The 27698-nt window shown below is 48.3% G+C and overlaps 1 protein-coding gene across 4 annotated transcripts in view; it reads left to right on the top strand.

Moving 5' to 3' along the window:
* The window catches only part of zfyve26 (zinc finger, FYVE domain containing 26), a 143978-nt gene that overhangs the window by 87859 nt on the left and 28421 nt on the right, over positions 1–27698 (top strand). For all 4 annotated transcript variants that reach the window (XR_006771018.1, XM_045723749.1, XM_045723751.1 and 1 more), the window contains exons 22-28: positions 11793–11992; positions 14627–14731; positions 15036–15158; positions 17260–17436; positions 18481–18576; positions 22534–22687; positions 27100–27180. Coding sequence is in view for 3 of the 4 variants with exons in the window: in XM_045723749.1 (XP_045579705.1) it covers positions 11793–11992; positions 14627–14731; positions 15036–15158; positions 17260–17436; positions 18481–18576; positions 22534–22687; positions 27100–27180 (936 nt within the window). In the remaining variant the exon portion in view is untranslated. The remainder of the gene's footprint in view (positions 1–11792; positions 11993–14626; positions 14732–15035; positions 15159–17259; positions 17437–18480; positions 18577–22533; positions 22688–27099; positions 27181–27698) is intronic.

A 27698-nucleotide genomic window follows, 5' to 3' on the forward strand; every position in this document is an offset into this window, starting at 1 on the left:
AGGTAGTCTAGTGGTTAGAGGGGGGAAGGCAGGTAGTCTAGTGGTTAGAGGGGGGAGGCAGGTAGTCTAGTGGTTAGAGGGGGGGAGGCAGGTAGTCTAGTGGTTAGAGGGGGGGAGGCAGGTAGTCTAGTGGTTAGAGGGGGAGGCAGGTAGCCTAGTGGTTAGAGGGGGAGGCAGGTAGTCTAGTGGTTAGAGGGGGGAGGCAGGTAGTCTAGTGGTTAGAGGGGGAGGCAGGTAGTCTAGTGGTTAGAGGGGGGAGGCAGGTAGTCTAGTGGTTAGAGGGGGGAGGCAGGTAGTCTAGTGGTTAGAGGGGGGAGGCAGGTAGTCTAGTGGTTAGAGGGGGGAAGGCAGGTAGTCTAGTGGTTAGAGGGGGGGAGGCAGGTAGCCTAGTGGTTAGAGGGGGAAGGCAGGTAGTCTAGTGGTTAGAGGGGGAAGGCAGGTAGTCTAGTGGTTAGAGGGGGGGAAGGCAGGTAGTCTAGTGGTTAGAGGGGGGAGGCAGGTAGTCTAGTGGTTAGAGGGGGGAAGGCAGGTAGTCTAGTGGTTAGAGGGGGGAAGGCAGGTAGTCTAGTGGTTAGAGGGGGGGAGGCAGGTAGTCTAGTGGTTAGAGGGGGGAGGCAGGTAGCCTAGTGGTTAGAGGGGGGAGGCAGGTAGTCTAGTGGTTAGAGGGGGGAAGGCAGGTAGCCTAGTGGTTAGAGGGGGGGAGGCAGGTAGTCTAGTGGTTAGAGGGGGGAAGGCAGGTAGTCTAGTGGTTAGAGGGGGAGGCAGGTAGTCTAGTGGTTAGAGGGGGAAGGCAGGTAGTCTAGTGGTTAGAGGGGGGAGGCAGGTAGCCTAGTGGTTAGAGGGGGGAAGGCAGGTAGTCTAGTGGTTAGAGGGGGGAGGCAGGTAGTCTAGTGGTTAGAGGGGGGAGGCAGGTAGTCTAGTGGTTAGAGGGGAAGGCAGGTAGCCTAGTGGTTAGAGGGGGGGAGGCAGGTAGTCTAGTGGTTAGAGGGGGGAAGGCAGGTAGTCTAGTGGTTAGAGGGGGGGAGGCAGGTAGTCTAGTGGTTAGAGGGGGGGAAGGCAGGTAGTCTAGTGGTTAGAGGGGGAGGCAGGTAGTCTAGTGGTTAGAGGGGGGAGGCAGGTAGTCTAGTGGTTAGAGGGGGAGGCAGGTAGTCTAGTGGTTAGAGGGGGAAGGCAGGTAGTCTAGTGGTTAGAGGGGGGAGGCAGGTAGTCTAGTGGTTAGAGGGGGAAGGCAGGTAGTCTAGTGGTTAGAGGGGGGAGGCAGGTAGCCTAGTGGTTAGAGGGGGGAAGGCAGGTAGTCTAGTGGTTAGAGGGGGAAGGCAGGTAGTCTAGTGGTTAGAGGGGGGAAGGCAGGTAGTCTAGTGGTTAGAGGGGGGGAAGGCAGGTAGTCTAGTGGTTAGAGGGGGGAAGGCAGGTAGTCTAGTGGTTAGAGGGGGGAAGGCAGGTAGTCTAGTGGTTAGAGGGGAGGCAGGTAGTCTAGTGGTTAGAGGGGGAAGGCAGGTAGTCTAGTGGTTAGAGGGGGAAGGCAGGTAGCCTAGTGGTTAGAGGGGGGAAGGCAGGTAGTCTAGTGGTTAGAGGGGGGAGGCAGGTAGTCTAGTGGTTAGAGGGGGGAAGGCAGGTAGTCTAGTGGTTAGAGGGGGGAGGCAGGTAGTCTAGTGGTTAGAGGGGGAAGGCAGGTAGTCTAGTGGTTAGAGGGGGAAGGCAGGTAGTCTAGTGGTTAGAGGGGGGAGGCAGGTAGTCTAGTGGTTAGAGGGGGAAGGCAGGTAGTCTAGTGGTTAGAGGGGGGGAGGCAGGTAGCCTAGTGGTTAGAGGGGGGGAGGCAGGTAGCCTAGTGGTTAGAGGGGGGGAGGCAGGTAGTCTAGTGGTTAGAGGGGGGGAGGCAGGTAGCCTAGTGGTTAGAGGGGGGAGGCAGGTAGTCTAGTGGTTAGAGGGGGGAAGGCAGGTAGTCTAGTGGTTAGAGGGGGGAGGCAGGTAGTCTAGTGGTTAGAGGGGGAGGCAGGTAGTCTAGTGGTTAGAGGGGGGAAGGCAGGTAGTCTAGTGGTTAGAGGGGGAAGGCAGGTAGCCTAGTGGTTAGAGGGGGGGAGGCAGGTAGTCTAGTGGTTAGAGGGGGAGGCAGGTAGTCTAGTGGTTAGAGGGGGGAGGCAGGTAGTCTAGTGGTTAGAGGGGGGAGGCAGGTAGTCTAGTGGTTAGAGGGGGAAGGCAGGTAGTCTAGTGGTTAGAGGGGGGAGGCAGGTAGTCTAGTGGTTAGAGGGGGGAAGGCAGGTAGTCTAGTGGTTAGAGGGGGGAAGGCAGGTAGTCTAGTGGTTAGAGGGGGGAGGCAGGTAGTCTAGTGGTTAGAGGGGGGAGGCAGGTAGTCTAGTGGTTAGAGGGGGAAGGCAGGTAGTCTAGTGGTTAGAGGGGGAAGGCAGGTAGTCTAGTGGTTAGAGGGGGAAGGCAGGTAGTCTAGTGGTTAGAGGGGGGAGGCAGGTAGTCTAGTGGTTAGAGGGGGGGAAGGCAGGTAGTCTAGTGGTTAGAGGGGGGGGAAGGCAGGTAGTCTAGTGGTTAGAGGGGGGGAAGGCAGGTAGTCTAGTGGTTAGAGGGGGAGGCAGGTAGTCTAGTGGTTAGAGGGGGGAAGGCAGGTAGCCTAGTGGTTAGAGGGGGGGAAGGCAGGTAGTCTAGTGGTTAGAGGGGGGAAGGCAGGTAGTCTAGTGGTTAGAGGGGGGGAGGCAGGTAGTCTAGTGGTTAGAGGGGGGAAGGCAGGTAGTCTAGTGGTTAGAGGGGGAAGGCAGGTAGCCTAGTGGTTAGAGGGGGGAGGCAGGTAGCCTAGTGGTTAGAGGGGGGAGGCAGGTAGTCTAGTGGTTAGAGGGGGGAGGCAGGTAGTCTAGTGGTTAGAGGGGGGGAAGGCAGGTAGCCTAGTGGTTAGAGGGGGAGGCAGGTAGTCTAGTGGTTAGAGGGGGGAAGGCAGGTAGCCTAGTGGTTAGAGGGGGGGAGGCAGGTAGTCTAGTGGTTAGAGGGGGGAGGCAGGTAGCCTAGTGGTTAGAGGGGGGGGAGGCAGGTAGTCTAGTGGTTAGAGGGGGGAGGCAGGTAGTCTAGTGGTTAGAGGGGGGGAAGGCAGGTAGCCTAGTGGTTAGAGGGGGGGAAGGCAGGTAGTCTAGTGGTTAGAGGGGGGGAAGGCAGGTAGTCTAGTGGTTAGAGGGGGAGGCAGGTAGCCTAGTGGTTAGAGGGGGGAAGGCAGGTAGTCTAGTGGTTAGAGGGGGGAGGCAGGTAGTCTAGTGGTTAGAGGGGGAAGGCAGGTAGTCTAGTGGTTAGAGGGGGAAGGCAGGTAGTCTAGTGGTTAGAGGGGGGAAGGCAGGTAGCCTAGTGGTTAGAGGGGGGAAGGCAGGTAGCCTAGTGGTTAGAGGGGGAAGGCAGGTAGTCTAGTGGTTAGAGGGGGGGGAGGCAGGTAGTCTAGTGGTTAGAGGGGGGGAGGCAGGTAGTCTAGTGGTTAGAGGGGGAGGCAGTATAGTGGTTAGAGGGGGGAGGCAGGTAGTCTAGTGGTTAGAGGGGGGGAGGCAGGTAGCCTAGTGGTTAGAGGGGGAAGGCAGGTAGCCTAGTGGTTAGAGGGGGAAGGCAGGTAGTCTAGTGGTTAGAGGGGGGAGGCAGGTAGTCTAGTGGTTAGAGGGGGGAGGCAGGTAGTCTAGTGGTTAGAGGGGGAAGGCAGGTAGTCTAGTGGTTAGAGGGGGGAAGGCAGGTAGTCTAGTGGTTAGAGGGGGGAGGCAGGTAGTCTAGTGGTTAGAGGGGGGAAGGCAGGTAGCCTAGTGGTTAGAGGGGGAAGGCAGGTAGTCTAGTGGTTAGAGGGGGAAGGCAGGTAGTCTAGTGGTTAGAGGGGGGAAGGCAGGTAGTCTAGTGGTTAGAGGGGGGGGAGGCAGGTAGCCTAGTGGTTAGAGGGGGAGGCAGGTAGTCTAGTGGTTAGAGGGGGAGGCAGGTAGTCTAGTGGTTAGAGGGGGGAGGCAGGTAGCCTAGTGGTTAGAGGGGGGAAGGCAGGTAGTCTAGTGGTTAGAGGGGGGGAGGCAGGTAGTCTAGTGGTTAGAGGGGGGAAGGCAGGTAGTCTAGTGGTTAGAGGGGGGAGGCAGGTAGTCTAGTGGTTAGAGGGGGGGAAGGCAGGTAGCCTAGTGGTTAGAGGGGGAGGCAGGTAGTCTAGTGGTTAGAGGGGGGAGGCAGGTAGTCTAGTGGTTAGAGGGGGGAGGCAGGTAGCCTAGTGGTTAGAGGGGGGAAGGCAGGTAGTCTAGTGGTTAGAGGGGGAAGGCAGGTAGTCTAGTGGTTAGAGGGGGGAAGGCAGGTAGTCTAGTGGTTAGAGGGGGGAGGCAGGTAGTCTAGTGGTTAGAGGGGGGAAGGCAGGTAGTCTAGTGGTTAGAGGGGGAAGGCAGGTAGCCTAGTGGTTAGAGGGGGGAAGGCAGGTAGTCTAGTGGTTAGAGGGGGAGGCAGGTAGCCTAGTGGTTAGAGGGGGAAGGCAGGTAGTCTAGTGGTTAGAGGGGGGGAAGGCAGGTAGTCTAGTGGTTAGAGGGGGGAAGGCAGGTAGTCTAGTGGTTAGAGGGGGGAGGCAGGTAGTCCAGTGGTTAGAGGGGGAGGCAGGTAGCCTAGTGGTTAGAGGGGGAGGCAGGTAGTCTAGTGGTTAGAGGGGGGAGGCAGGTAGTCTAGTGGTTAGAGGGGGGAGGCAGGTAGTCTAGTGGTTAGAGGGGGGAGGCAGGTAGTCTAGTGGTTAGAGGGGGGGAAGGCAGGTAGTCTAGTGGTTAGAGGGGGGGAGGCAGGTAGTCTAGTGGTTAGAGGGGGGAGGCAGGTAGTCTAGTGGTTAGAGGGGGGGAGGCAGGTAGTCTAGTGGTTAGAGGGGGAAGGCAGGTAGTCTAGTGGTTAGAGGGGGGAGGCAGGTAGTCTAGTGGTTAGAGGGGGGAGGCAGGTAGTCTAGTGGTTAGAGGGGGGAAGGCAGGTAGTCTAGTGGTTAGAGGGGGGAAGGCAGGTAGTCTAGTGGTTAGAGGGGGGAGGCAGGTAGTCTAGTGGTTAGAGGGGGGAGGCAGGTAGTCTAGTGGTTAGAGGGGGGAGGCAGGTAGTCTAGTGGTTAGAGGGGGGAAGGCAGGTAGTCTAGTGGTTAGAGGGGGGGAGGCAGGTAGTCTAGTGGTTAGAGGGGGGGAGGCAGGTAGTCTAGTGGTTAGAGGGGGGGAGGCAGGTAGTCTAGTGGTTAGAGGGGGGAGGCAGGTAGTCTAGTGGTTAGAGGGGGGGAGGCAGGTAGTCTAGTGGTTAGAGGGGGGAGGCAGGTAGTCTAGTGGTTAGAGGGGGAAGGCAGGTAGTCTAGTGGTTAGAGGGGGAGGCAGGTAGTCTAGTGGTTAGAGGGGGGAGGCAGGTAGTCTAGTGGTTAGAGGGGGGAGGCAGGTAGTCTAGTGGTTAGAGGGGGAGGCAGGTAGTCTAGTGGTTAGAGGGGGGAGGCAGGTAGTCTAGTGGTTAGAGGGGGGGAAGGCAGGTAGTCTAGTGGTTAGAGGGGGGGAGGCAGGTAGCCTAGTGGTTAGAGGGGGGGAGGCAGGTAGTCTAGTGGTTAGAGGGGGAAGGCAGGTAGTCTAGTGGTTAGAGGGGGAGGCAGGTAGTCTAGTGGTTAGAGGGGGGAAGGCAGGTAGTCTAGTGGTTAGAGGGGGAGGCAGGTAGCCTAGTGGTTAGAGGGGGGAGGCAGGTAGTCTAGTGGTTAGAGGGGAAGGCAGGTAGTCTAGTGGTTAGAGGGGGAGGCAGGTAGTCTAGTGGTTAGAGGGGGGAGGCAGGTAGTCTAGTGGTTAGAGGGGGAAGGCAGGTAGTCTAGTGGTTAGAGGGGGGGAGGCAGGTAGCCTAGTGGTTAGAGGGGGGAGGCAGGTAGTCTAGTGGTTAGAGGGGGAAGGCAGGTAGTCTAGTGGTTAGAGGGGGAGGCAGGTAGTCTAGTGGTTAGAGGGGGGGGAAGGCAGGTAGTCTAGTGGTTAGAGGGGGGAGGCAGGTAGTCTAGTGGTTAGAGGGGGGAGGCAGGTAGTCTAGTGGTTAGAGGGGGGAAGGCAGGTAGTCTAGTGGTTAGAGGGGGGGAGGCAGGTAGTCTAGTGGTTAGAGGGGGGAAGGCAGGTAGTCTAGTGGTTAGAGGGGGGGAGGCAGGTAGTCTAGTGGTTAGAGGGGGAGGCAGGTAGTCTAGTGGTTAGAGGGGGGGAGGCAGGTAGTCTAGTGGTTAGAGGGGGGGAAGGCAGGTAGCCTAGTGGTTAGAGGGGGGAGGCAGGTAGTCTAGTGGTTAGAGGGGGAAGGCAGGTAGTCTAGTGGTTAGAGGGGGGAGGCAGGTAGCCTAGTGGTTAGAGGGGGGAAGGCAGGTAGTCTAGTGGTTAGAGGGGGGAGGCAGGTAGTCTAGTGGTTAGAGGGGGGAAGGCAGGTAGCCTAGTGGTTAGAGGGGGGGAAGGCAGGTAGTCTAGTGGTTAGAGGGGGGAAGGCAGGTAGTCTAGTGGTTAGAGGGGGAGGCAGGTAGTCTAGTGGTTAGAGGGGGGAAGGCAGGTAGTCTAGTGGTTAGAGGGGGGAGGCAGGTAGTCTAGTGGTTAGAGGGGGGAAGGCAGGTAGTCTAGTGGTTAGAGGGGGAAGGCAGGTAGTCTAGTGGTTAGAGGGGGGGAAGGCAGGTAGCCTAGTGGTTAGAGGGGGGAGGCAGGTAGTCTAGTGGTTAGAGGGGGAAGGCAGGTAGTCTAGTGGTTAGAGGGGGGAGGCAGGTAGTCTAGTGGTTAGAGGGGGGAGGCAGGTAGTCTAGTGGTTAGAGGGGGAAGGCAGGTAGTCTAGTGGTTAGAGGGGGGAGGCAGGTAGTCTAGTGGTTAGAGGGGGGGAGGCAGGTAGTCTAGTGGTTAGAGGGGGGGAGGCAGGTAGTCTAGTGGTTAGAGGGGGGAGGCAGGTAGCCTAGTGGTTAGAGGGGGGGGAGGCAGGTAGCCTAGTGGTTAGAGGGGGGAGGCAGGTAGCCTAGTGGTTAGAGGGGGGGAGGCAGGTAGTCTAGTGGTTAGAGGGGGGAAGGCAGGTAGTCTAGTGGTTAGAGGGGGGGAAGGCAGGTAGTCTAGTGGTTAGAGGGGAAGGCAGGTAGTCTAGTGGTTAGAGGGGGGAGGCAGGTAGTCTAGTGGTTAGAGGGGGAGGCAGGTAGTCTAGTGGTTAGAGGGGGGAAGGCAGGTAGTCTAGTGGTTAGAGGGGGAAGGCAGGTAGTCTAGTGGTTAGAGGGGGGAGGCAGGTAGCCTAGTGGTTAGAGGGGGGAGGCAGGTAGTCTAGTGGTTAGAGGGGGGAGGCAGGTAGTCTAGTGGTTAGAGGGGGGAGGCAGGTAGTCTAGTGGTTAGAGGGGGGGAGGCAGGTAGTCTAGTGGTTAGAGGGGGGGAGGCAGGTAGTCTAGTGGTTAGAGGGGGGGAGGCAGGTAGTCTAGTGGTTAGAGGGGGGAGGCAGGTAGTCTAGTGGTTAGAGGGGGGAAGGCAGGTAGTCTAGTGGTTAGAGGGGGGAGGCAGGTAGTCTAGTGGTTAGAGGGGGGAGGCAGGTAGTCTAGTGGTTAGAGGGGGGAAGGCAGGTAGCCTAGTGGTTAGAGGGGGGGAGGCAGGTAGCCTAGTGGTTAGAGGGGGGAAGGCAGGTAGCCTAGTGGTTAGAGGGGGGAGGCAGGTAGCCTAGTGGTTAGAGGGGGGAAGGCAGGTAGTCTAGTGGTTAGAGGGGGAGGCAGGTAGTCTAGTGGTTAGAGGGGGGGAGGCAGGTAGCCTAGTGGTTAGAGGGGGGGAGGCAGGTAGCCTAGTGGTTAGAGGGGGGAGGCAGGTAGTCTAGTGGTTAGAGGGGGAAGTCAGGTAGTCTAGTGGTTAGAGGGGGAAGGCAGGTAGTCTAGTGGTTAGAGGGGGGGAGGCAGGTAGCCTAGTGGTTAGAGGGGGGAAGGCAGGTAGTCTAGTGGTTAGAGGGGGGAGGCAGGTAGTCTAGTGGTTAGAGGGGGGAAGGCAGGTAGCCTAGTGGTTAGAGGGGGAAGGCAGGTAGTCTAGTGGTTAGAGGGGGGAGGCAGGTAGTCTAGTGGTTAGAGGGGGAAGGCAGGTAGCCTAGTGGTTAGAGGGGGGGAAGGCAGGTAGCCTAGTGGTTAGAGGGGGGAGGCAGGTAGCCTAGTGGTTAGAGGGGGGAGGCAGGTAGTCTAGTGGTTAGAGGGGGGAGGCAGGTAGTCTAGTGGTTAGAGGGGGGAGGCAGGTAGTCTAGTGGTTAGAGGGGGGAGGGCAGGTAGTCTAGTGGTTAGAGGGGGGAAGGCAGGTAGCCTAGTGGTTAGAGGGGGGGAAGGCAGGTAGCCTAGTGGTTAGAGGGGGGAAGGCAGGTAGCCTAGTGGTTAGAGGGGGTAAGGCAGGTAGCCTAGTGGTTAGAGGGGGGAGGCAGGTAGTCTAGTGGTTAGAGGGGGGAGGCAGGTAGTCTAGTGGTTAGAGGGGGAAGGCAGGTAGCCTAGTGGTTAGAGGGGGGGTCAGGTAGTCTAGTGGTTAGAGGGGAAGGCAGGTAGTCTAGTGGTTAGAGGGGGGAAGGCAGGTAGCCTAGTGGTTAGAGGGGGGAAGGCAGGTAGCCTAGTGGTTAGAGGGGGGGAGGCAGGTAGTCTAGTGGTTAGAGGGGGGAAGGCAGGTAGTCTAGTGGTTAGAGGGGGGGAAGGCAGGTAGCCTAGTGGTTAGAGGGGGGAGGCAGGTAGTCTAGTGGTTAGAGGGGGAAGGCAGGTAGTCTAGTGGTTAGAGGGGGGAGGCAGGTAGTCTAGTGGTTAGAGGGGGGAGGCAGGTAGTCTAGTGGTTAGAGGGGGAAGGCAGGTAGTCTAGTGGTTAGAGGGGGAAGGCAGGTAGTCTAGTGGTTAGAGGGGGAGGCAGGTTAGAGGGGGGAGGCAGGTAGTCTAGTGGTTAGAGGGGGAAGGCAGGTAGTCTAGTGGTTAGAGGGGGAGGCAGGTAGCCTAGTGGTTAGAGGGGGGGAAGCAGGTAGCCTAGTGGTTAGAGGGGGGGAGGCAGGTAGTCTAGTGGTTAGAGGGGGGAGGCAGGTAGTCTAGTGGTTAGAGGGGGGAAGGCAGGTAGTCTAGTGGTTAGAGGGGGGAGGCAGGTTAGAGGGGGGGAGGCAGGTAGTCTAGTGGTTAGAGGGGGGGAAGGCAGGTAGCCTAGTGGTTAGAGGGGGGAGGCAGGTAGTCTAGTGGTTAGAGGGGGGGAAGGCAGGTAGTCTAGTTGTTAGAGGGGGAGGCAGGTTAGAGGGGGAGGCAGGTAGCCTAGTGGTTAGAGGGGGAAGGCAGGTAGTCTAGTGGTTAGAGGGGGAAGGCAGGTAGTCTAGTGGTTAGAGGGGGGGAAGGCAGGTAGTCTAGTGGTTAGAGGGGGGAAGGCAGGTAGTCTAGTGGTTAGAGGGGGGAGGCAGGTAGCCTAGTGGTTAGAGGGGGGAGGCAGGTTAGAGGGGGGAGGCAGGTAGCCTAGTGGTTAGAGGGGGGAGGCAGGTAGCCTAGTGGTTAGAGGGGGAGGCAGGTAGTCTAGTGGTTAGAGGGGGAAGGCAGGTAGTCTAGTGGTTAGTGGGGGGAAGGCAGGTAGCCTAGTGGTTAGAGGGGGGGAGGCAGGTAGTCTAGTGGTTAGAGGGGGGGAGGCAGGTAGTCTAGTGGTTAGAGGGGGAAGGCAGGTAGTCTAGTGGTTAGAGGGGGGAGGCAGGTAGTCTAGTGGTTAGAGGGGGAAGGCAGGTAGTCTAGTGGTTAGAGGGGGGGAAGGCAGGTAGTCTAGTGGTTAGAGGGGGTGAGGCAGGTAGCCTAGTGGTTAGAGGGGGAAGGCAGGTAGTCTAGTGGTTAGAGGGGGAAGGCAGGTAGCCTAGTGGTTAGAGGGGGAAGGCAGGTAGTCTAGTGGTTAGAGGGGGGGAGGCAGGTAGTCTAGTGGTTAGAGGGGGGAGGCAGGTAGTCTAGTGGTTAGAGGGGGAAGGCAGGTAGTCTAGTGGTTAGAGGGGGGAGGCAGGTAGTCTAGTGGTTAGAGGGGGAAGGCAGGTAGTCTAGTGGTTAGAGGGGGGAGGCAGGTAGTCTAGTGGTTAGAGGGGGAGGCAGTGGGGGGGAGGCAGGTAGCCTAGTGGTTAGAGGGGGGAAGGCAGGTAGTCTAGTGGTTAGAGGGGGAGGCAGGTAGTCTAGTGGTTAGAGGGGGGAGGCAGGTAGTCTAGTGGTTAGAGGGGGGGAAGGCAGGTAGTCTAGTGGTTAGAGGGGGGGAAGGCAGGTAGTCTAGTGGTTAGAGGGGGGGAAGGCAGGTAGTCTAGTGGTTAGAGGGGGGAAGGCAGGTAGTCTAGTGGTTAGAGGGGGGAGGCAGGTAGCCTAGTGGTTAGAGGGGGGAGGCAGGTTAGAGGGGGGAGGCAGGTAGCCTAGTGGTTAGAGGGGGAAGGCAGGTAGTCTAGTGGTTAGAGGGGGGAGGCAGGTAGTCTAGTGGTTAGAGGGGGGAGGCAGGTTAGAGGGGGGGAGGCAGGTAGCCTAGTGGTTAGAGGGGGGAGGCAGGTAGTCTAGTGGTTAGAGGGGGGGAGGCAGGTAGTCTAGTGGTTAGAGGGGGGAGGCAGGTAGTGTAGTGGTTAGAGGGGGGGAGGCAGGTAGTCTAGTGGTTAGAGGGGGGGAAGGCAGGTAGTCTAGTGGTTAGAGGGGGGGAGGCAGGTAGTCTAGTGGTTAGAGGGGGGGAGGCAGGTAGCCTAGTGGTTAGAGGGGGGAAGGCAGGTTGCCTAGTGGTTAGAGGGGGAGGCAGGTAGCCTAGTGGTTAGAGGGGGAAGGCAGGTAGCCTAGTGGTTAGAGGGGGGAGGCAGGTAGCCTAGTGGTTAGAGGGGGGGAAGGCAGGTAGCCTAGTGGTTAGAGGGGGGAAGGCAGGTAGCCTAGTGGTTAGAGGGGGGGAAGCAGGTAGCCTAGTGGTTAGAGGGGGGGAAGCAGGTAGCCTAGTGGTTAGAGGGGGGGAAGGCAGGTAGTCTAGTGGTTAGAGGGGGGTTAGACAGGTAGCCTAGTGGTTAGAGGCAGGTAGCCTAGTGGTTAGAGGCAGGTAGCCTAGTGGTTAGAGGGGGGAAGACAGGTAGCCTAGTGGTTAGAGGCAGGTAGCCTAGTGGTTAGAGGCAGGTAGTCTAGTGGTTAGAGGGGGTACCCTGGGGTTAGAGGCAGGTAGCCTAGTGGTTAGAGGGGGGAGACAGGTAGCCTAGTGGTTAGAGGGGGGAAGACAAGTAGCCTAGCGGTTAGAGTCGGGTAGCCTAGCGGTTAGAGTCGGGTAGCCTAGCGGTTAGAGTCGGGTAGCCTAGCGGTTAGAGTCGGGTAGCCTAGCGGTTAGAGGCGGGTAGCCTAGCGGTTAGAGGCGGGTAGCCTAGCGGTTAGAGGGGGGGAGGCGGGTAGCCTAGCGGTTAGAGGGGGGGAGGCGGGTAGCCTAGCGGTTAGAGGGGGGGAGGCGGGTAGCCTAGCGGTTAGAGGCGGGTAGCCTAGTAGCCTAGCGGTTAGAGGGGGGGAGGCAGGTAGCCTAGTGGTTAGAGGGGGGGAGGCAGGTAGCCTAGTGGTTAGAGGGTTGGGCTAGTAACCGAAAGGTTGCTGGATCGAATCCCCGAGTTGACAAGGTACAAAATCTGTCGTTCTCTTCTTGAACAAGGCAGTTAACCTACTGTTCCCCGGTAGGCCGTCATTGTAAATAAGAATTTGTTCTTAACTGACTTGCCTCATTAAATAAAGGTTAAATTCTAAATATAAAAGATCTACTGTGTTGACATTTTGGAGATATGATATTGTTGATATTTTTTCATTCCTGGTGCCAATCTAGTCAATCTTTTACTTCCTGACACAAGCGCTGATTTGTTCTCATCTCCCTCCTTCCCACCTCCCTCCCCTACAGATGGTGAAGACAGCATAGGCCAGTTGTTCAGAGTACAGGACCCATGTCTGAGGGCCCGTGTGGCTATACAGGCCCTGGAGCGCTGGCCCCTCGGGCCCTCTCTGGAGCTGCTGGAGTTCTGCCTCAACAACCCCCACGTGGAGGTCTCTCTCAAGGGGGAGCTGGAGCTCAGGAAGACGGAGTTGAACATCTATCAACGGGTAACCAGAGCCATTTAATCAAAGTTATTATGTACTTTATGATCGTGTTATTTGAAGCCGGGAGAGAAATGTTCATTGGAGCCCGGGGGGGAGAAATGTTAATTGGAGCCCGGTAGATATAATACTTTTATCAATGGGTAATCCTCATGTAGTTATTACAGGCTCTGTAAACATGTTGGTAAAAGTGCCAAGATTGTGGGTTTAATTCCCACATGGATCACATGCATGTCAAATGGTAAGACGGAGTCATCAATCAGTTACTAGGGACTTTATAGATATGCTAATGTTATTTGAAGCCAATCGATGATTGCAAAAGCAGCCACACAAATAATGTAGCACTTATTTCTGACTTTATTAGTGAGACAAAGCAAAGTCTTTGTCATACTTGTGACCTATTATTATTCGGAATGCTACTCTTCAATTTGCACATTATGTTCTGCCCCCCCCACACCCCCACAACCATCCGCTCCAACTAAAATTGGCCCGCGGCCGAGTCTTGTTGTCTAACCCCTGGTGTTTTAAAACTAGCTACCGTCAAGTAACAGCTCTCTCATGTCTCGTCGTTTGAGCAGCCCAACTGGACCTCTTGTCATGGGGCAGTACAGGAAGCGAGGGACAGACGGAGACAATCAGCTACGGATACTAACAGAGGAAGTTAGTGTAGTTAGTGGGGGGTTAAGCAATTGAGTCTGGGTCGGGCTCGCGCAAAAAAATAATGTCATGCCATTGGAGGACTCCTAGATATATAATGTAACATTGGTCGCGTGTTGCGTTTTGTCTGTTAGCTCAGGGCTTCAGGACACTGGGTGTGAATCCTTAGCCCAGGGCTGAAGGTTAACCTGAGGGTTAACATTATGCTTGTGGGATTATGGGATAAACTAGCTCAGGGTCAGTTTTAAGGTTGATGATACACTAGATATTTTTCGAGGCAATGTTGCCGAGGAATATTGATGGTAACGGCGTGGCGGAATGAGACACTGGAGCAACATAGACATTAATTATAGAATGTATATATGAACTTTAAAACTCAACTTCTCTAAAAAAAAATTATCTGTACTGGAATGAATCAGTTAACAGATAAGCAACACAGAGGTGTTCTGCCCTGGACATCTACTTAACCTAATGCCAGTCAAGGCAATGGCAATGCAGGCATACGGATAAGTAGATGTCACTTTTTACCTCGCAGTGTGTAAGATAGGAGGTGTAGGTGGTGTTCATCCAGCTAGCCAGCTAGTTTAACTGCGCCTACTACATTCGATCTGAGGGTTTTAAAGGGATACTTCGAGATTTTGGCAACAAACTTCAAACTGCACACAGAGACCATAAAAATGGAGTCCACGAGTTCATCTGACTCTGGGGGAAGTAGATAAATGGGCTTTATTGCCAAAATCTGGAAGTATCCCTTTAAAAACAAAGTTTGATTACTTTCCCTACAAGTTGGACAATAATTTTGTCTACTGCTCTACTTTCCAAATCTAAAGCCAGAACACTTCCTCCACTACCAAAACAATACTTTAAAAGAGCTAAAGCAAGTCCCACAATTTTTACGTGAAATTACCATCTACTTATTATAGTTATTATTTACAACGCTACTCATCTTACACAGTTTAAGATATAAAAAAAAAAATTTTAACCGTAATTTGAACTAAAGTGTGCAGACTGGTCTGGATTAAGTTGCGTACATACTACTTTTTGAAACCATTTTATACCTTTTTTTAAACTATTCAACTTATTCAACCTCATCCGCTTTTATTTGGATTTCTTCAACGTTCTAGGTTCCATTGTGACACCATGACATGCAACAAATGCACCTTTTGACACAAATCGCCTACTTACATTTTCTTCCCGACAACTTGAGACAAAACACTTGAGTATGACACGTTGGGTCTACTTCTCTGCTTTTCAAATCTGAAATATATTCTACCAATTATAGAGGTGCAGCTCCTACCTCCTACCTTCTTTTTTGTTAATAAACAACTGACATTTTGACCACTTACCCAATAAGCTAGATGACAAGTGAAAAGGGTATGAAATCTTCCTCTACTTCTCTACTATTCAAATCTGTAATCGAAACAGAAATAACTTTTACCAGTCAAGAGGTAGACCTGTTTTAGTAACCGCATCAACTATTTTGCATCTTGGGAAAAAAAATGTAAAAACTCCTGTTTTGATCACTTTCACAAAAACTTAAGAGAGTTTGAAATCTTTGTCTACTTCTCTGCTATTTAAATCTGAAATCAGAACACTTCTTCCACTTCCCCAAAAATACTTTTAAAGAGCTGAAGCAAGGCACACAATTTTACTTCATGTAAAAGTACCATCTACAGTGAACTCCAAAAGTATTGGGACAGTGACACTTTTTTTTTTTTTGGTTGTTGTTGTTTTGGCTTTGAACTCCAGCACTTTGGATTTAAAACTTTACAATGAGGTTAAAGTACAGATTGTCATCAGCGCACACATATATACCATGCCGGCAGGAGTTTGACTCCGGCCCACACCCTTCTGGCACAAACTTCTCTGCCATCTTTCCTGTCTTTCTCTCACGGTGTCTATCCGCAATAAAGAACAAAATATGACTGCTTCCACTCCTTAAAAAAAAAACTGTTTAAAACATTAACAAAACTTCTATCCTAGATGTTGAACCTGCAGCCTTCGTTGCCGTGGGCCACCTGGCAGGAGCTGAGGACAGAGTCCAGGAGAGACCCTGAGTCTATGTTTTCTAGGATGTTGGAAGCTAGGGTGAGTCTCAGCAGTGTGTTTATAAATAGCCTGACACCTTTTATAATGCTGATGTTCTAGACCTTGAGTCTATGCTGTCTAGGAGGCTGGAGGCCAAGGTAAGTCCCACCACTGTGTTTATATATAGTCAATTTTTTAGATTTTATCCAGGTTAACTTTAGCACCAACTTTTTAATGGATGTTTTTAGTATTTACAAAAACACAGAGCACCACATTTTTAGGGTTTTGGATAAAGGATTAAACGGATCAAAAGATGCTTCCTCTGCTGTCCATTTGATGTGTCCTCTCATCATCTCTCCGCCAGGAGTTTTCCCTGTGTGCCCAGTGGATGGCGCTGTACTCTGTCTCAGACCACCTCAGATTACAGCTGCAGACTGAACACCTGCTACACCTGCTGGAGAAAGGACAGACTGACAACGCTTTCCAGGTGGGCTTTCATCTGCATCGCTATTGTCAAAACTGTCTTTCTTCATTTCTTCTACTTTCTCTCCTCCATATGTGACTGACCGGCTCGATTCGGTCTTATGTTACAAAATTTGAAATTGTGTTTTTTCCATTGGATTAAAGTAGAGACTCAGAGCTAGAAAATGGTATATCAGACACTACAGTTGAGGAACAATGGAAATGTAATTCTGCTTTGAAAGTTGATGCACTTGTAACCTCACTTTTGAGAAAATGGCCTTTGAATATTTTTGGTACCCCTACTGGAGAGCTCTTCTTTGTCTACACCCATTCAGCATCGTTCACACTCTCTTAAACTTTCGCCCCACCCATCTCTTTAAGGGTTGATCCGAGCGTTCTGTCCTAACAACAGCAGTCAAGCACCCAAGCTAACTGGCTAACGTTGACTAGCTTGCTAGCTACTTCCAGACACAAATGAGAGAACAGCTCACTGAACATCACTCGCCCTAGCAGAGCTGGTTTGGCTGTTAGGTTATCCAGAGTGTTGGTGACTAACTGTGCTGCTGGCAACAATTTGTTTTTTTTTGCCAACGTTTACTGACACCGGCCATATTCAGCGGGTGTTGAGCGTTCTTAAATTCGTCATGGAATTCTGCGCTCTGGCACACTCAGACGAGAGTGCTCTGAAATCGGAGTAGATAGCCAGAGCGAATTTACCAGCTACGTCTATCGACAGTTGTCGAAGTGACGTGAACATTCTATTGAAATGGTTACTTGCATAGTGGAGTCTTTTGTTTAGACATTTAGCTAGCTAGCTAGCTAAACAATGAACCATAATCCCAACTCATGACATTAATACCCTGCATGAATCTACAGGTAGCTAACCAACAAGGTTCAATGTTAGCTAGCTAGCTAACATTAACCTATAACTAGCAATGCAAATGGCTCTGAGATTTGTAAGTCGCTCTGGATAAGAGCGTCTGCTAAATGATGTAAATGGAAATATGAATAATATTACTACACAGATCATACAGGTATCGTTAGCTAGCGAACTAGCTAACAGTACACTTTAACTTGAAATGAAAACGTCTTTCTGACAAAATGTAGCTAGCTAGACTATCTTACCTGTTTACATGGATAGACGCTTCTCCCTCTCACGGATGCCATCGCTCATCCGTATACTTAAATGTACCTATTCTCGTTCACCCCTTTTAGATTTGTGTGTATTAGGTAGTTGTTGAAGAATTGTTAGATTACTTGTTCGATATTACTGCACTGTCGGAACAAGAAGCACAAGCATTTCGCTACTCTCGCATTAACATCTGCTAACCATGCATATGTGACCAATAAGGTTTGTTTTGATTTGACGGTTGCCCTTAGTTTGAAGATATAATCCAGAGATGGGTGTTTTCTCCATCTCCTTAGCTATCATACTCTAATTCCACTGATTTCAAAACTTGATCGTCCAGAAAGTGGAGAGTAACTCTTATGCAGTTGTACAACGCTATATATATATATAAGAAAAGCTGCGTTAGACAGGATTACCTACACATACTGACCAGCTGAAATAGACAGAAGCGTGCCATCTTGCCGACAAATCCAACCTCATCTCTCGGCATGTCCAGCCCACTCATTATCTCAGCCAATCATAGCTAGCGGGAAGGTTGCTCACTTTTTCTGTGGCTAAACCAACTAGGTTCGTAATTTAACCATTTAATTCGTATTTACAGATGGCATACAAGTTTGTTATTCGGGCACATGAAAGTTCACATGTTCCAGAAGTTCACATTCAAATGGCTCTCCTGTGAAATAGTGACTCACTACATGCGCCTAGTTTTCTGAAATGAGTCCCATTTCTTCTCCTTCCTCTGATCCGTTTCTTCTCTTCCATCTTCTCTTATTGGAAGAACAGAATAGGTGAAGGCAATAGGCTGGAATCCTACAGTATTAGGAAATCTCCTTTCACCTGTCCGTTGTCTTTCCAATCAGTGCAGACGAAGGAAAGGAGAAGAGGAATCCAGTTTATACAATTGAGATGTGACCCATCTGCCTATAGTTGTTTCTCCTCTGTGCACTATGTCATAGATTTTGTTTCTCATTGACTCTCTTCACTGTGATTGGTACAGCTGCTGGAGGGCCTATCAGACTTAACCTTGGGTCTGGAGGTGTGTGAGCGTGCTCTGGACTGCCGGCCCGGATTGGCTGCCTGCCACTTCCTGGCTAACTACCTCACTCTGCACTTCCAGAGCCAAGTGTCCCCCGCCCGCCGACGCCACATCCACGACCTTCACCTGGGGTCCAAGGTCAGCAGATTCACTGACCTTTTATTGTATCTGTGAGCTCTAGTGTTGATGGGGAGCCTAGCAGTTAGGAGCGTTGGGCCTGTAACTGAAAGGTCACTGGTTCAAATCCCCAAGCCGATGAGGTGAAAGACTTTGAGGAAGGAATTTAACCCTAATTGCTCCTGTAAGTCGCTCTGGATAAGAGCGTCTGCTGAATGATTAAAATGTAAATGTATTTTGTCTGTGTTGTTATTGGACAAGGGAGTGCAGGAAAGGTGGGAGAGTGCAGGAAAGGTGGGAGAGTGCAGGAAAGGTGGGAGAGTGCAGGAAAGGTGGGAGAGTGCAGGAAAGGTGGGAGAGTGCAGGAAAGGTGGGAGAGTGCAGGAAAGGTGGGAGAGTGCAGGAAAGGTGGGAGAGCGCAGGAAAGATAGGTGTGTCACCAAGGCAGTAGGTCGGATTTGAACCCAGGCCGACACTGTGTAGGTGAGGTACACACACCATCAGTGTTTTAAATGAACCTCTCTCCTCTACTCTCTCTCTCCTCTCCGTCTCTCTACTCTTTCTCCTCTCTCTCCATACACTCCTACTCTCCCTAATCTCTCTCTCCCTAATCTCTCTCCTCTCCTCTCCGTCTCTACTCTTTCTCCTCTCTCTCTCTACTCTCTACTCTCTCTCTCTCTCCCTACTCTCCTACTCTCTCTAATCTCTCTCTCCCTAATCTCTCTCTCCTCTCCTCTGTCTCCCTACTCTCTCTACTCTCTCCTCTACTCTCTCCTCTACTCTCTCTCCCTAATCTCTCCTACACTCTACTCTCCTACACTCTACTCTCCTACACTCTACTCTCCTACACTCTACTCTCCTAATCTCTCTCTCCCTAATCTCTCTCTCTCCCTAATCTCTCTCTCTCCCTAATCTCTCTCTCTCCCTAATCTCTCTCTCTCCCTAATCTCTCTCTCTCCCTAATCTCTCTCTCTCCCTAATTCTCTCTCTCTCTCCCTAATCTCTCTCTCTCTCCCTAATCTCTCTCTCTCCCTAATCTCTCTACTCGCCGTCTCTTTCCTCTAGGTCCTCCTCACCCTCCCCCCCAACGCCAGACAGGACTACTTTCCCCTCCTCTCTGAGCCACTATTAATGCTGGAACAGCTCCTGATGAACCTGAAGGTACCACCCAATTATTGTTGTTATTGTATTATGTGAACAAAAATAAAAACGCAACATGTAAAGTGTTGGTCCCATGTTTCATGAGTTGAAATAAAAGATCCCTGACATTTTCCATATGCACAAGTTTCTCTCAAATGTTGTGCACAAATTTGTTGACATCCCTATTAGTGAGCATTTCTCCTTTGCCAAGATAATCCATCCACCTGACAGGTGTGGCATATCAAGAGGCTGATTAAACAGCATGATCATTACACAGATGCACCTTGTGCTGGGGACAGTAAATTGCCACTCTAAAATGTGTTTTGTCACACGACACAATGCCACAGATGTGTCCAGCTTTGAGGGAGTGTGCAATTGGCATGCTGACTGCAGGAATATCCACCAGAGCTATTGCTAGAGAATTGAATGTTCATTTTTCTACCATAATCTGCCTCCAAAGTTGTTTTAGAGAATTTGGCAGTACGTCCAACTGGCCTCACAGCCGCAGACCGGGTGTAACCACGCCATCCCAGGACCTCCACATCTGGCTTCTTCACGTACGGGATCGTCTGAGAACAGCCACCCGAACAGCTGATAAAGCTGTGGGTTTGCACAATTGAAAAAATGTCTGCACAAACTGTCAGAAACGTCTCAGTGAAGCTCATCTGCATTCTCGTCGTCCTCACCAGGGTCTTGACCTGACTGCAGTTCTGCGTTGTAACCGACTTCAGTGGTTAAATGCTCACTTTTTGATGGAAACTGGCATGCTGGAGAAGTGTGCTTTTCACGGACAAATCCTGGTTTAAACTGTACCTGGCAGATGGTAGTCCGCGTGTATGGCGTCGTGTAGGTGAGCGGTTTGCTGACGTCAGCGTTGTGAACAGAGTGCCCCATGGTGGCGATGGGGTTATGGTATGGGGCAGGCATAAGCTACGGACAATGAACGCAATTGCATTTTATCAAGGGCAATTTGAATGCACAGAGATACCGTGACGAGATCTTGAGGCTCATTGTCGTGCCATTCATCCACCGCCATCATCTCATGTTTCAGCATGATAATGCACAGCCCCGTTTCGCAAGGATCTGTACACAATTCCTGGAAGCTATAAATGTCCCAGTTCTTCCATGGCCTGCATACTCGCCAGACACGTCAGCCATTGAGCATGTGGCTCTGGATCAGCGTGTACGACAGAATATTCCTATGCGAAGGAGATGTGCCGCGCTGCATGAGGCAAATGGTGGTCACACCAGATACTGACTGGTTTTCTGATCCACGCTCCTACTTTTTTTTTTTTTTAAAGGTATCTGTGACCAACAGATGCATATTCGTATTTCCAGTCATGTGAAATCCATAGATTAGGGCCTAATTAATTGATTTAAATTGACTGATTTCCTTAGTTCATATAACTTTGAAATTGTTGCATGTTGTGTTTATATTTTTGTTTGGTGTGTGTGTCATATACAGTACCAGTCAAAAGTTTGGACACACCTACTCATTCAACGTTTTTTCTTTATTTTTACTATTTTCTACATTGTCGAATATAAGTGAAGACATCAAAACTATGAAATAACACATATGGAATCACATAGTAACTGAAAAAGTGTTAAATCAAAAATATATTTTGATTTGTTTTTCAAAATTGCCACCCTTTGCTTTGATGACAGATTTGCACACTCTTGGCATTCTCTCAACCAGCTTCACCTGGAATGCTGTTCAAACAGTCTTGAAGGAGTTCCCACATATGCTGAGCACTTGTTGGCAGCTTTTCCTTCACTCTGCAGTCCAACTCATCCCAAACCATCTCAATTGGGTTGAGGTCGGGTAATTGTGGAGGCCAGGTAATCTGATGCAGCATTCCATCACTCTTCTTCTTGGTCAAATAGCCCTAGCACAGCCTGGAGGTGTGTTTTGGGTCATTGTCCTATGGAAAAACAAATGATAGTCCCACTAAGCGCAAACCAGATGAGATGGCGTATTGCTGCAGAATGCTGTGGTAGCCATGCTGGTTAAGTGTGTCTTGAATTCTAAATAAATCACTGACCGTGTCATCAGCAAAGCACCGTCACACCTCCTCCTCCATGCTTCACGGTGGGAACCACACATGCGGAGATCATCCATTCACCTACTCTGCGTCTCACAAAGACACGGCGGTTGGAACCAAAAATCTCAAATTTGGACTCATCGACCAAAGGACAGATTTACACCGGTTTAATGTCCATTGCTCATGTTTCTTGGCCCAAACAAGTCTTTTCTTATTGGTGTCCTTTAGTAGTGGTTTCTTTGCAGCAATTCGACAATGAAGGCCTGATTTACACAGTCTCCTCTGAACAGTTGTTGAGATGTGTCTGTTACTTGAACTCTGTGAAGCATTTATTGGGGCTGCAATTTCTGAGGCTGGTAACAAATGAACTTATCCTCTGCAGCAGAGGTAACTGGGTCATCCTTTCCTGTGGCGGTCCTCATGAGAGCCAGTTTCATCATAGCGCTTGATGGTTTTGGCGACTGCACTTGAAGAAACTTTCAAAGTTTTTGAAATGTTCCGTATTGACTGACCTTGATGTCTTAAAGTAATGATGGACTGTCATTTCTCTTTGCTTATTTGAGCTGTTCTTGCCATAATATGGACTTGGTCTTTTACCAAATAGGACTATCTTCTGTATGCCCCGCTACCTTGTCATAACACAACTGATTGGCTCAAACGCATTAAGGAGGCACACCTGTTTAATTGAAATGCATTCCAGGTGAATACCTCATGAAACTGGTTGAGAGAATGCCAAGAGTGTGCAAAGCTGTCAAGGCAAAGGGTGGCTACTTTGAAGAATCAAACATTTTAAGTATATTTTGATTTGTTTAACACTTTTTTGGTTACTACATGATTCCATATGTGTTTTTCATAGTTTTGATGTCTTCACTATTATTCTACAATGTAGAAAATTGTAAAAATAAAGAAAAACCCTTGAATGAGTTGGTGTGTCCAAACTTTTGACTGGTACTGTATCTATAGTATTTATCATATTGTATTATAAAAAGATTATTGTGCTAGTTTTGTATTTTACTATTTGATAAAAGTCTATGTATGTAAATTGATGTCCAATTTGCATCTATGAATGTGAGCAGCAAATAAACTCTACTGGTAATACTACTACTACTACTACTACTACTACTACTGGTTATACTACTACTACTACTACTACTACTCCTGCTGCTACTACTGGTACTACTGCTACTACTACTGGTTATACTACTACTACTACTGGTTATACTACTACTACTACTACTACTACTGGTAATAATAATACTACTACTGCTGCTACTACTACTACTGGTAATACTACTGCTACTGGTAATACTACTGCTACTACTACTACTGGTAATAATGCTACTACTACCGGTAATACTACTACTGGTAATACTACTACTACTGGTAATACTACTACTGGGAATACTACTTCTACTGGTAACACTACTACTACTGGTTGTAATACAACTACTGGTAATACTACTACTACTGGTAAAACTACTACTACTACTACTACTACTACTGGGAATACTACAACTGGTAATACTACTACTACTACTGGTAATACTACTACTACTGGTAATACTACTACTACTACTACTACTGGTAATACTACTACTACTACTACTACTGGTAATACTACTACTACTACTACTGGTAATACTACTACTACTACTACTACTGGTAATACTACTACTACTACTGGTAATACTACTACTACTACTACTACTACTACTACTACTACTACTACTACTGGTAATACTACTACTACTACTACTACTGGTGGTAATACTACTACCACCAGCAGCAGCACCGTGGACTGGGCTGACGTGGCAGTGATCATTAGTGGCACATTGTGTAGTTAATATAATCTGGAGCCTGAGTCTTTTAATCTGTTACCAAGTATTTCAGTGTTTCCTGTCTGCCATTTGTTCAATGAAAACTTTGACCTTTGAAGGTGGACTGGGCTGAAGTGGCGGTGAGGACGTTACAGAACCTACTATTAGGCCGTGAGGATGGCTTCACCACCCATGACATAGACAAACTTCTCTCCAACTACGCCTGCAAGGCCCTGGACTTCCCCTACGCACCCAGGGAGAGGTCTCGTTCTGGTCAGTACCAACCGCACGACACACAAACACACTAGTGATGCGCGGGTTGACCCATAACCCGCAGACCCGCCTGGTGTTATATCTGTGGTTCGGGGGGGTTTAGGGTCATAAAATATTGTGTGGATGAAGGGCTGTTGGGTAGAATTAAAGAGAAAGCGATGTATTCAAATTCCACAAATGTATAATTATTGTGCGATTCATATATGATCTGCCGTTAGTGCATAAGCCTAAACTTTAGGGCCTAACTGTACGGGTGGAAAATACACGCCAAATGCTTTTGGGAATTTGGGCAGAAAAAGTTTACGTCGATCCACTGAGGTGAGATAGGACGATGTCTGAGTTTCTTACCAATAAGTGAGAAGCTGCGAAATGGAGAATTGAAAATAAGATTAGGGAGGTAGAGAACACTAGCCTAATGTCTGGGGAATAATGTTGTGTAATGATTGTGAGGCGCCACACACACACACACACACACACGATCTGTACTCCTCTGGCCTGGTTATGCGTCCACCATAGTTTCTGGAACTTTCTGGAAATATCCAAGCCAGCAAACTACGGTTCAGGTCGACACGACAGTGGAAAAAGGGTGTTATGTCACTAATGCACAGGTTTGTACTATGGATGTCTGTCCCTGTCTCCCCAGACTCAGTCATCGGTCTACACAACCACTCATATTGTAAGTCAAATGTACTATGTATATATGATTGTCCAATCTCTCAAGTTATGTCTATGAGTTGTGGTGATGTGTGGTAAACGTTCTGGTACAAAATGGTTGCCGTGCGTCATACCAAGTGGGTGCTGCCACTCATTGGTGGTGGATGTGAAATTCCCTCTTACTTTGTGAAGTGCTTTGAGTACCTTGGTTGGTTTTATATAAATCCAATCTATTATTATTATTATTATTATTATTATTATTATTATTATTAAGTAAAATCAAGTTTTCTTTATTATCTCACGACTACCTTGCTCTATCAGACACAGTGTTGGGAGTAACTAGTTACCAAGTAACTCTGATTACTTTTTTTGTGGTAACGAGTAACCTAACTCGTTAGTTTTTCAATTTAATGAATGAGTTACTTAGTTACTTTTACAATATTATTGTCCTTTTTCTTTGTTGGCACGAATACATTTTTTTTTTTTTTAAATCCCTCCACCCTAGGCTACGTTCATCGAGCTCTTCCTGTTCCTGCATGAACGTTGTGGCGGATAGTTCGCATGGTAGCTAGAGAGATGGCAGCGACAATAGCCTTTATCGTGGAAGTAGTCGTATTACTTTGAATTGGTCAAAGAAAGGGACTGACGCTACTTGACTGACCCTACTTGCAGGATTTTCATCGGGTTCAGGCGAGTGGCCCGTTTTATTGTCTGGTAATAAAGCAAATAGCGTAGCTAAGTTGGTCTCAGTTGATAAGAATTGACATTTCTCCCGCTCCGTTTTCACCATTAATATAAAGTAAAGGGCAGTACAATTTTACGTAGAATCTCCGCCCAGTTCGTATCTGTGTGTAAAACAGATTGGTAGCCAGTTGTACTTGTATTTGAGCTCTTACGGGAGCCCAGTTGGTTTTATGCAGTGGGTATCAGAAGTATTCCCCCCCTTGGATTTCTTTGAAAATGTTTGTTTTATTACAAAGTATGATTGAAATAGATAATTTTTTGTTGTTGTTGTTGTCATTGATCTACACAATATACTCCTTAATATCAAAGTGAAAATAAAATTATACACATTTTTTACAAATTAATAAAATGTAATAACTAAAATATAGTCGTATTGAACCTCTTTTGTTTAGGCAAGCCTACATTATTTCAGGAGAAAAATTTGGCTTAACAAATCACATAATAAGTTACATGGACTCACTGTGTGAAATAATAGGGGTTGACATGATTTTTGAATGACTACTTCTTCCTCTGTCCCCCATACATACATCTGTAAGGTCCCTCAGTCAAGTGTTGAATTTTCTAGCACAGATTCAACTACAGTACATAGACCTGGGAGCTTTTTTCAAAAGCTGTCTCATGAAAAATGGGCAGTGATTGGTAGATGGGAATCAATAACAAATCATGCATTGAATATCTCTAAGTGTGGTCAAGTTCATCATTATGCTGTGGATGATGTATTAAACCACCCAGACACATCAACTGAGCTGCTGGACAGGAAAGAAACTGCTCAGGGATGTCACCATGAGGCCATTGGTGATTTTTAAAACCGCTAAAGAGTTCAATGGCTGTGATGGTAGAACACTGAGGATGGATCAACAACATCGTAGTGACGCCACAATAATGATCTAAATGACAGAGTAAAAATATACAGAATATAGAACAAGGCAAAGCAATAAATGTTTGGCCTAAATGCAAAGCCTTATGTTTGGGGAAAATCCAACACAACACATCACTGAGTAACTGCCTCCTTATTTTCAAGCATGGTGGTGGCTGCATCATGTTATGGGTGTGCTTGACATCAGAAAATACTGGGGAGTTTTTCAGGATAAAAAAGAAATGGAATGGAGCTAAGCACAGGCAAAATCCTAGAGGAAAACCTGGTTGTCTGCTTTCCACCTGACACTGGGAGAGGAATTCACTTTTCAGCAGGACAATAACCTAAATCACAAGTCCAAATGTTCCTGAGTGACCAAGTTAGTGTTGATTCAATCTATTTGAAAATCTATGGCAAGACTTGACAATTTCTGTCTAGCCATGATCCCCAACACCTTGACTGAGCTTGAACATTTTTGGGAAAGAATAATGGTAAAATATTGCACAATCCAGGTGTGCAAAACTCTTAGAGATTTACCCAGGAAGACTCACAGCTGTAATCGCTGCCGAAGGTATTTCAAACATGCATTGACTCAGAGCGTTGAATACTTTTCTAGTGAATGGATATTAGTGTAAAATAATGTGTAGATCATTTCAAATAAATGACAATTTAATCCCACTTTGTAACACAATAAAATTTGAAGGAATTAAAGTGGGGTGAATACTTATGTATATGTACAGTTGAAGTGGGAAGTTTACACTTAGGTTGATGTCATTAAAACTCGTTTTTCAACCACTCCACAAATTTTTTGTTAACAAACTATAGTTTTGGCAAGTCGGTTAGGACATCTACTTTGTGCATGACACAAGTAATTTTTCCAACAATTGTTTACAGACAGATTATTTCACTTATAATTCACTGTATCACAATTCCAGAGGGTCAGAAGTTTATATACACTAAGTTGACTGTGTCTTTAAACAGCTTGGAAAATTCTAGAAAATGATGTCATGAGTTTAGAAGCTTCTGATAGGCTAATTGACATCATTTGAGTCAATTGGAGGTGTACCTGTGGATGTATTTCAAGGCCTACCTTCAAACGCAGTTCCTCTTTGCTGGACATCATGAGAAAATGTTAAGAAATCAGCCAAGACCTCAGGAAAAAAAATTGTAAACCTCCACAAGTTTGGTTCATCCTTGGGAGCAATGTCCAAACGCCTGAAGGTCCTATATTGACATAACCTGAAAGGCCCCTCAGCAAGGAAGAAGCCACTGCTCCAAAACCGCCATAAAAAAGCCAGACTACGGTTTGCAACTGCACATGGGGACAAAGATCGTACTTTTTGGAGAAATGTCCTCTGGTCTGATGAAACAAAAATAGAAATGTTTGGCCATAATGACCATCGTTATGTTTGGAGGAAAAAGGGGGAGGCTTATAACCATCCCAACTGTGAAGCATGGGGGTGGCAGCATCATGTTGTGGGGGTGCTTTGCTGCAGGAGGGACTGGTGCACTTCACAAAATAGATGGCATCATGAGGATGGAAAATTATGTGGATATATTGAAGAAACATCTCAAGACATCAGTCAGGAAGTTAAAGCTTGGTCGCAAATGGGTCTTCCATATAGACAATGACCCAAGCATACTTCCAAAGTTGTGGCAAAATGGCTTAAGGACAACAAAGTCAAGGTATTGGAGTGGCCATCACAAAGCCCTGACCTCAATCCTATAGAAAATTTGTGGGCAGAACTGAAAAAGTGTGTGCGAGCAAGGAGGCCTACAAACCTGACTCAGTTACACCAGCACTGTCAGCAGGAATGGGCCAAAATCCACCCAACTTATTGTGGGAAGCTTGTGGAAGGCTACCCGAAACGTTTGACCCAAGTTAAACAATTTAAAGGCAATGCTACCAAATACGAATTGACTGTATGTAAACTTCTGACCCGCTGGGAATGTGATGAAAGAAATAAAAGCTGAAATAAATCATTCTCTCTACTATTATTCTGACATTTCACATTCTTAAAAGAAAGTGGTGATCCTAACTGACCTAAAACACTTTTACTTTTCACACTTGATCACTTTTGATTTTGAGTTTGAAGACATTTTTTGCAACAACAAAAAAGTCTACAACGTTAAAACTTCGACCTCTCTCTGTCCCCAGATTCTGTGATCAGTCTCCAGGATGACCAGTGTCCAGCCCAGGATAGCTGTCCCTCTACCCCGACACCTCCACCTACTGCAGGTCAAAGATCATTCTCTTGTCTGTTATACTCTATTCTAGTCTATTATACTCTATTCTAGTCTATTATATTATATTGTAGTCTGTTATACTCTAGACTATTCTGTTATATTCTAGTCTATTCTGTTATACTCTATTCTATTCTAGCCTGTTATATTCTATTCTAGTCTGTTATATTCTATTCTAGCCTGTTATACTCTATTCTATTCTGTTATACTCTATTTTATTCTAGCCTGTTATATTCTAGTCTAATCTGTTATATTCTAGTCTATTCTGTTATACTCTATTCTATTCTAGTCTGTTATATTCTATTCTAGTCTGTTATATTCTATTCTAGTCTGTTATATTCTAGACTAATCTGTTATATTCTAGTCAATTCTGTTATACTCTATTCTATTCTAGTCTGTTATATTCTATTCTAGTCTGTTATACTCTATTCTATTCTGTTATATTCTAGTCTATTCTGTTATACTCTATTCTAGTCTAATGTGTTATATTCTAGTCTATTCTGTTATACTCTA

The sequence above is a fragment of the Salmo salar genome, chromosome ssa09, assembly GCF_905237065.1.
Source record: "Salmo salar chromosome ssa09, Ssal_v3.1, whole genome shotgun sequence".
Lineage (NCBI taxonomy): Eukaryota > Metazoa > Chordata > Actinopteri > Salmoniformes > Salmonidae > Salmo > Salmo salar.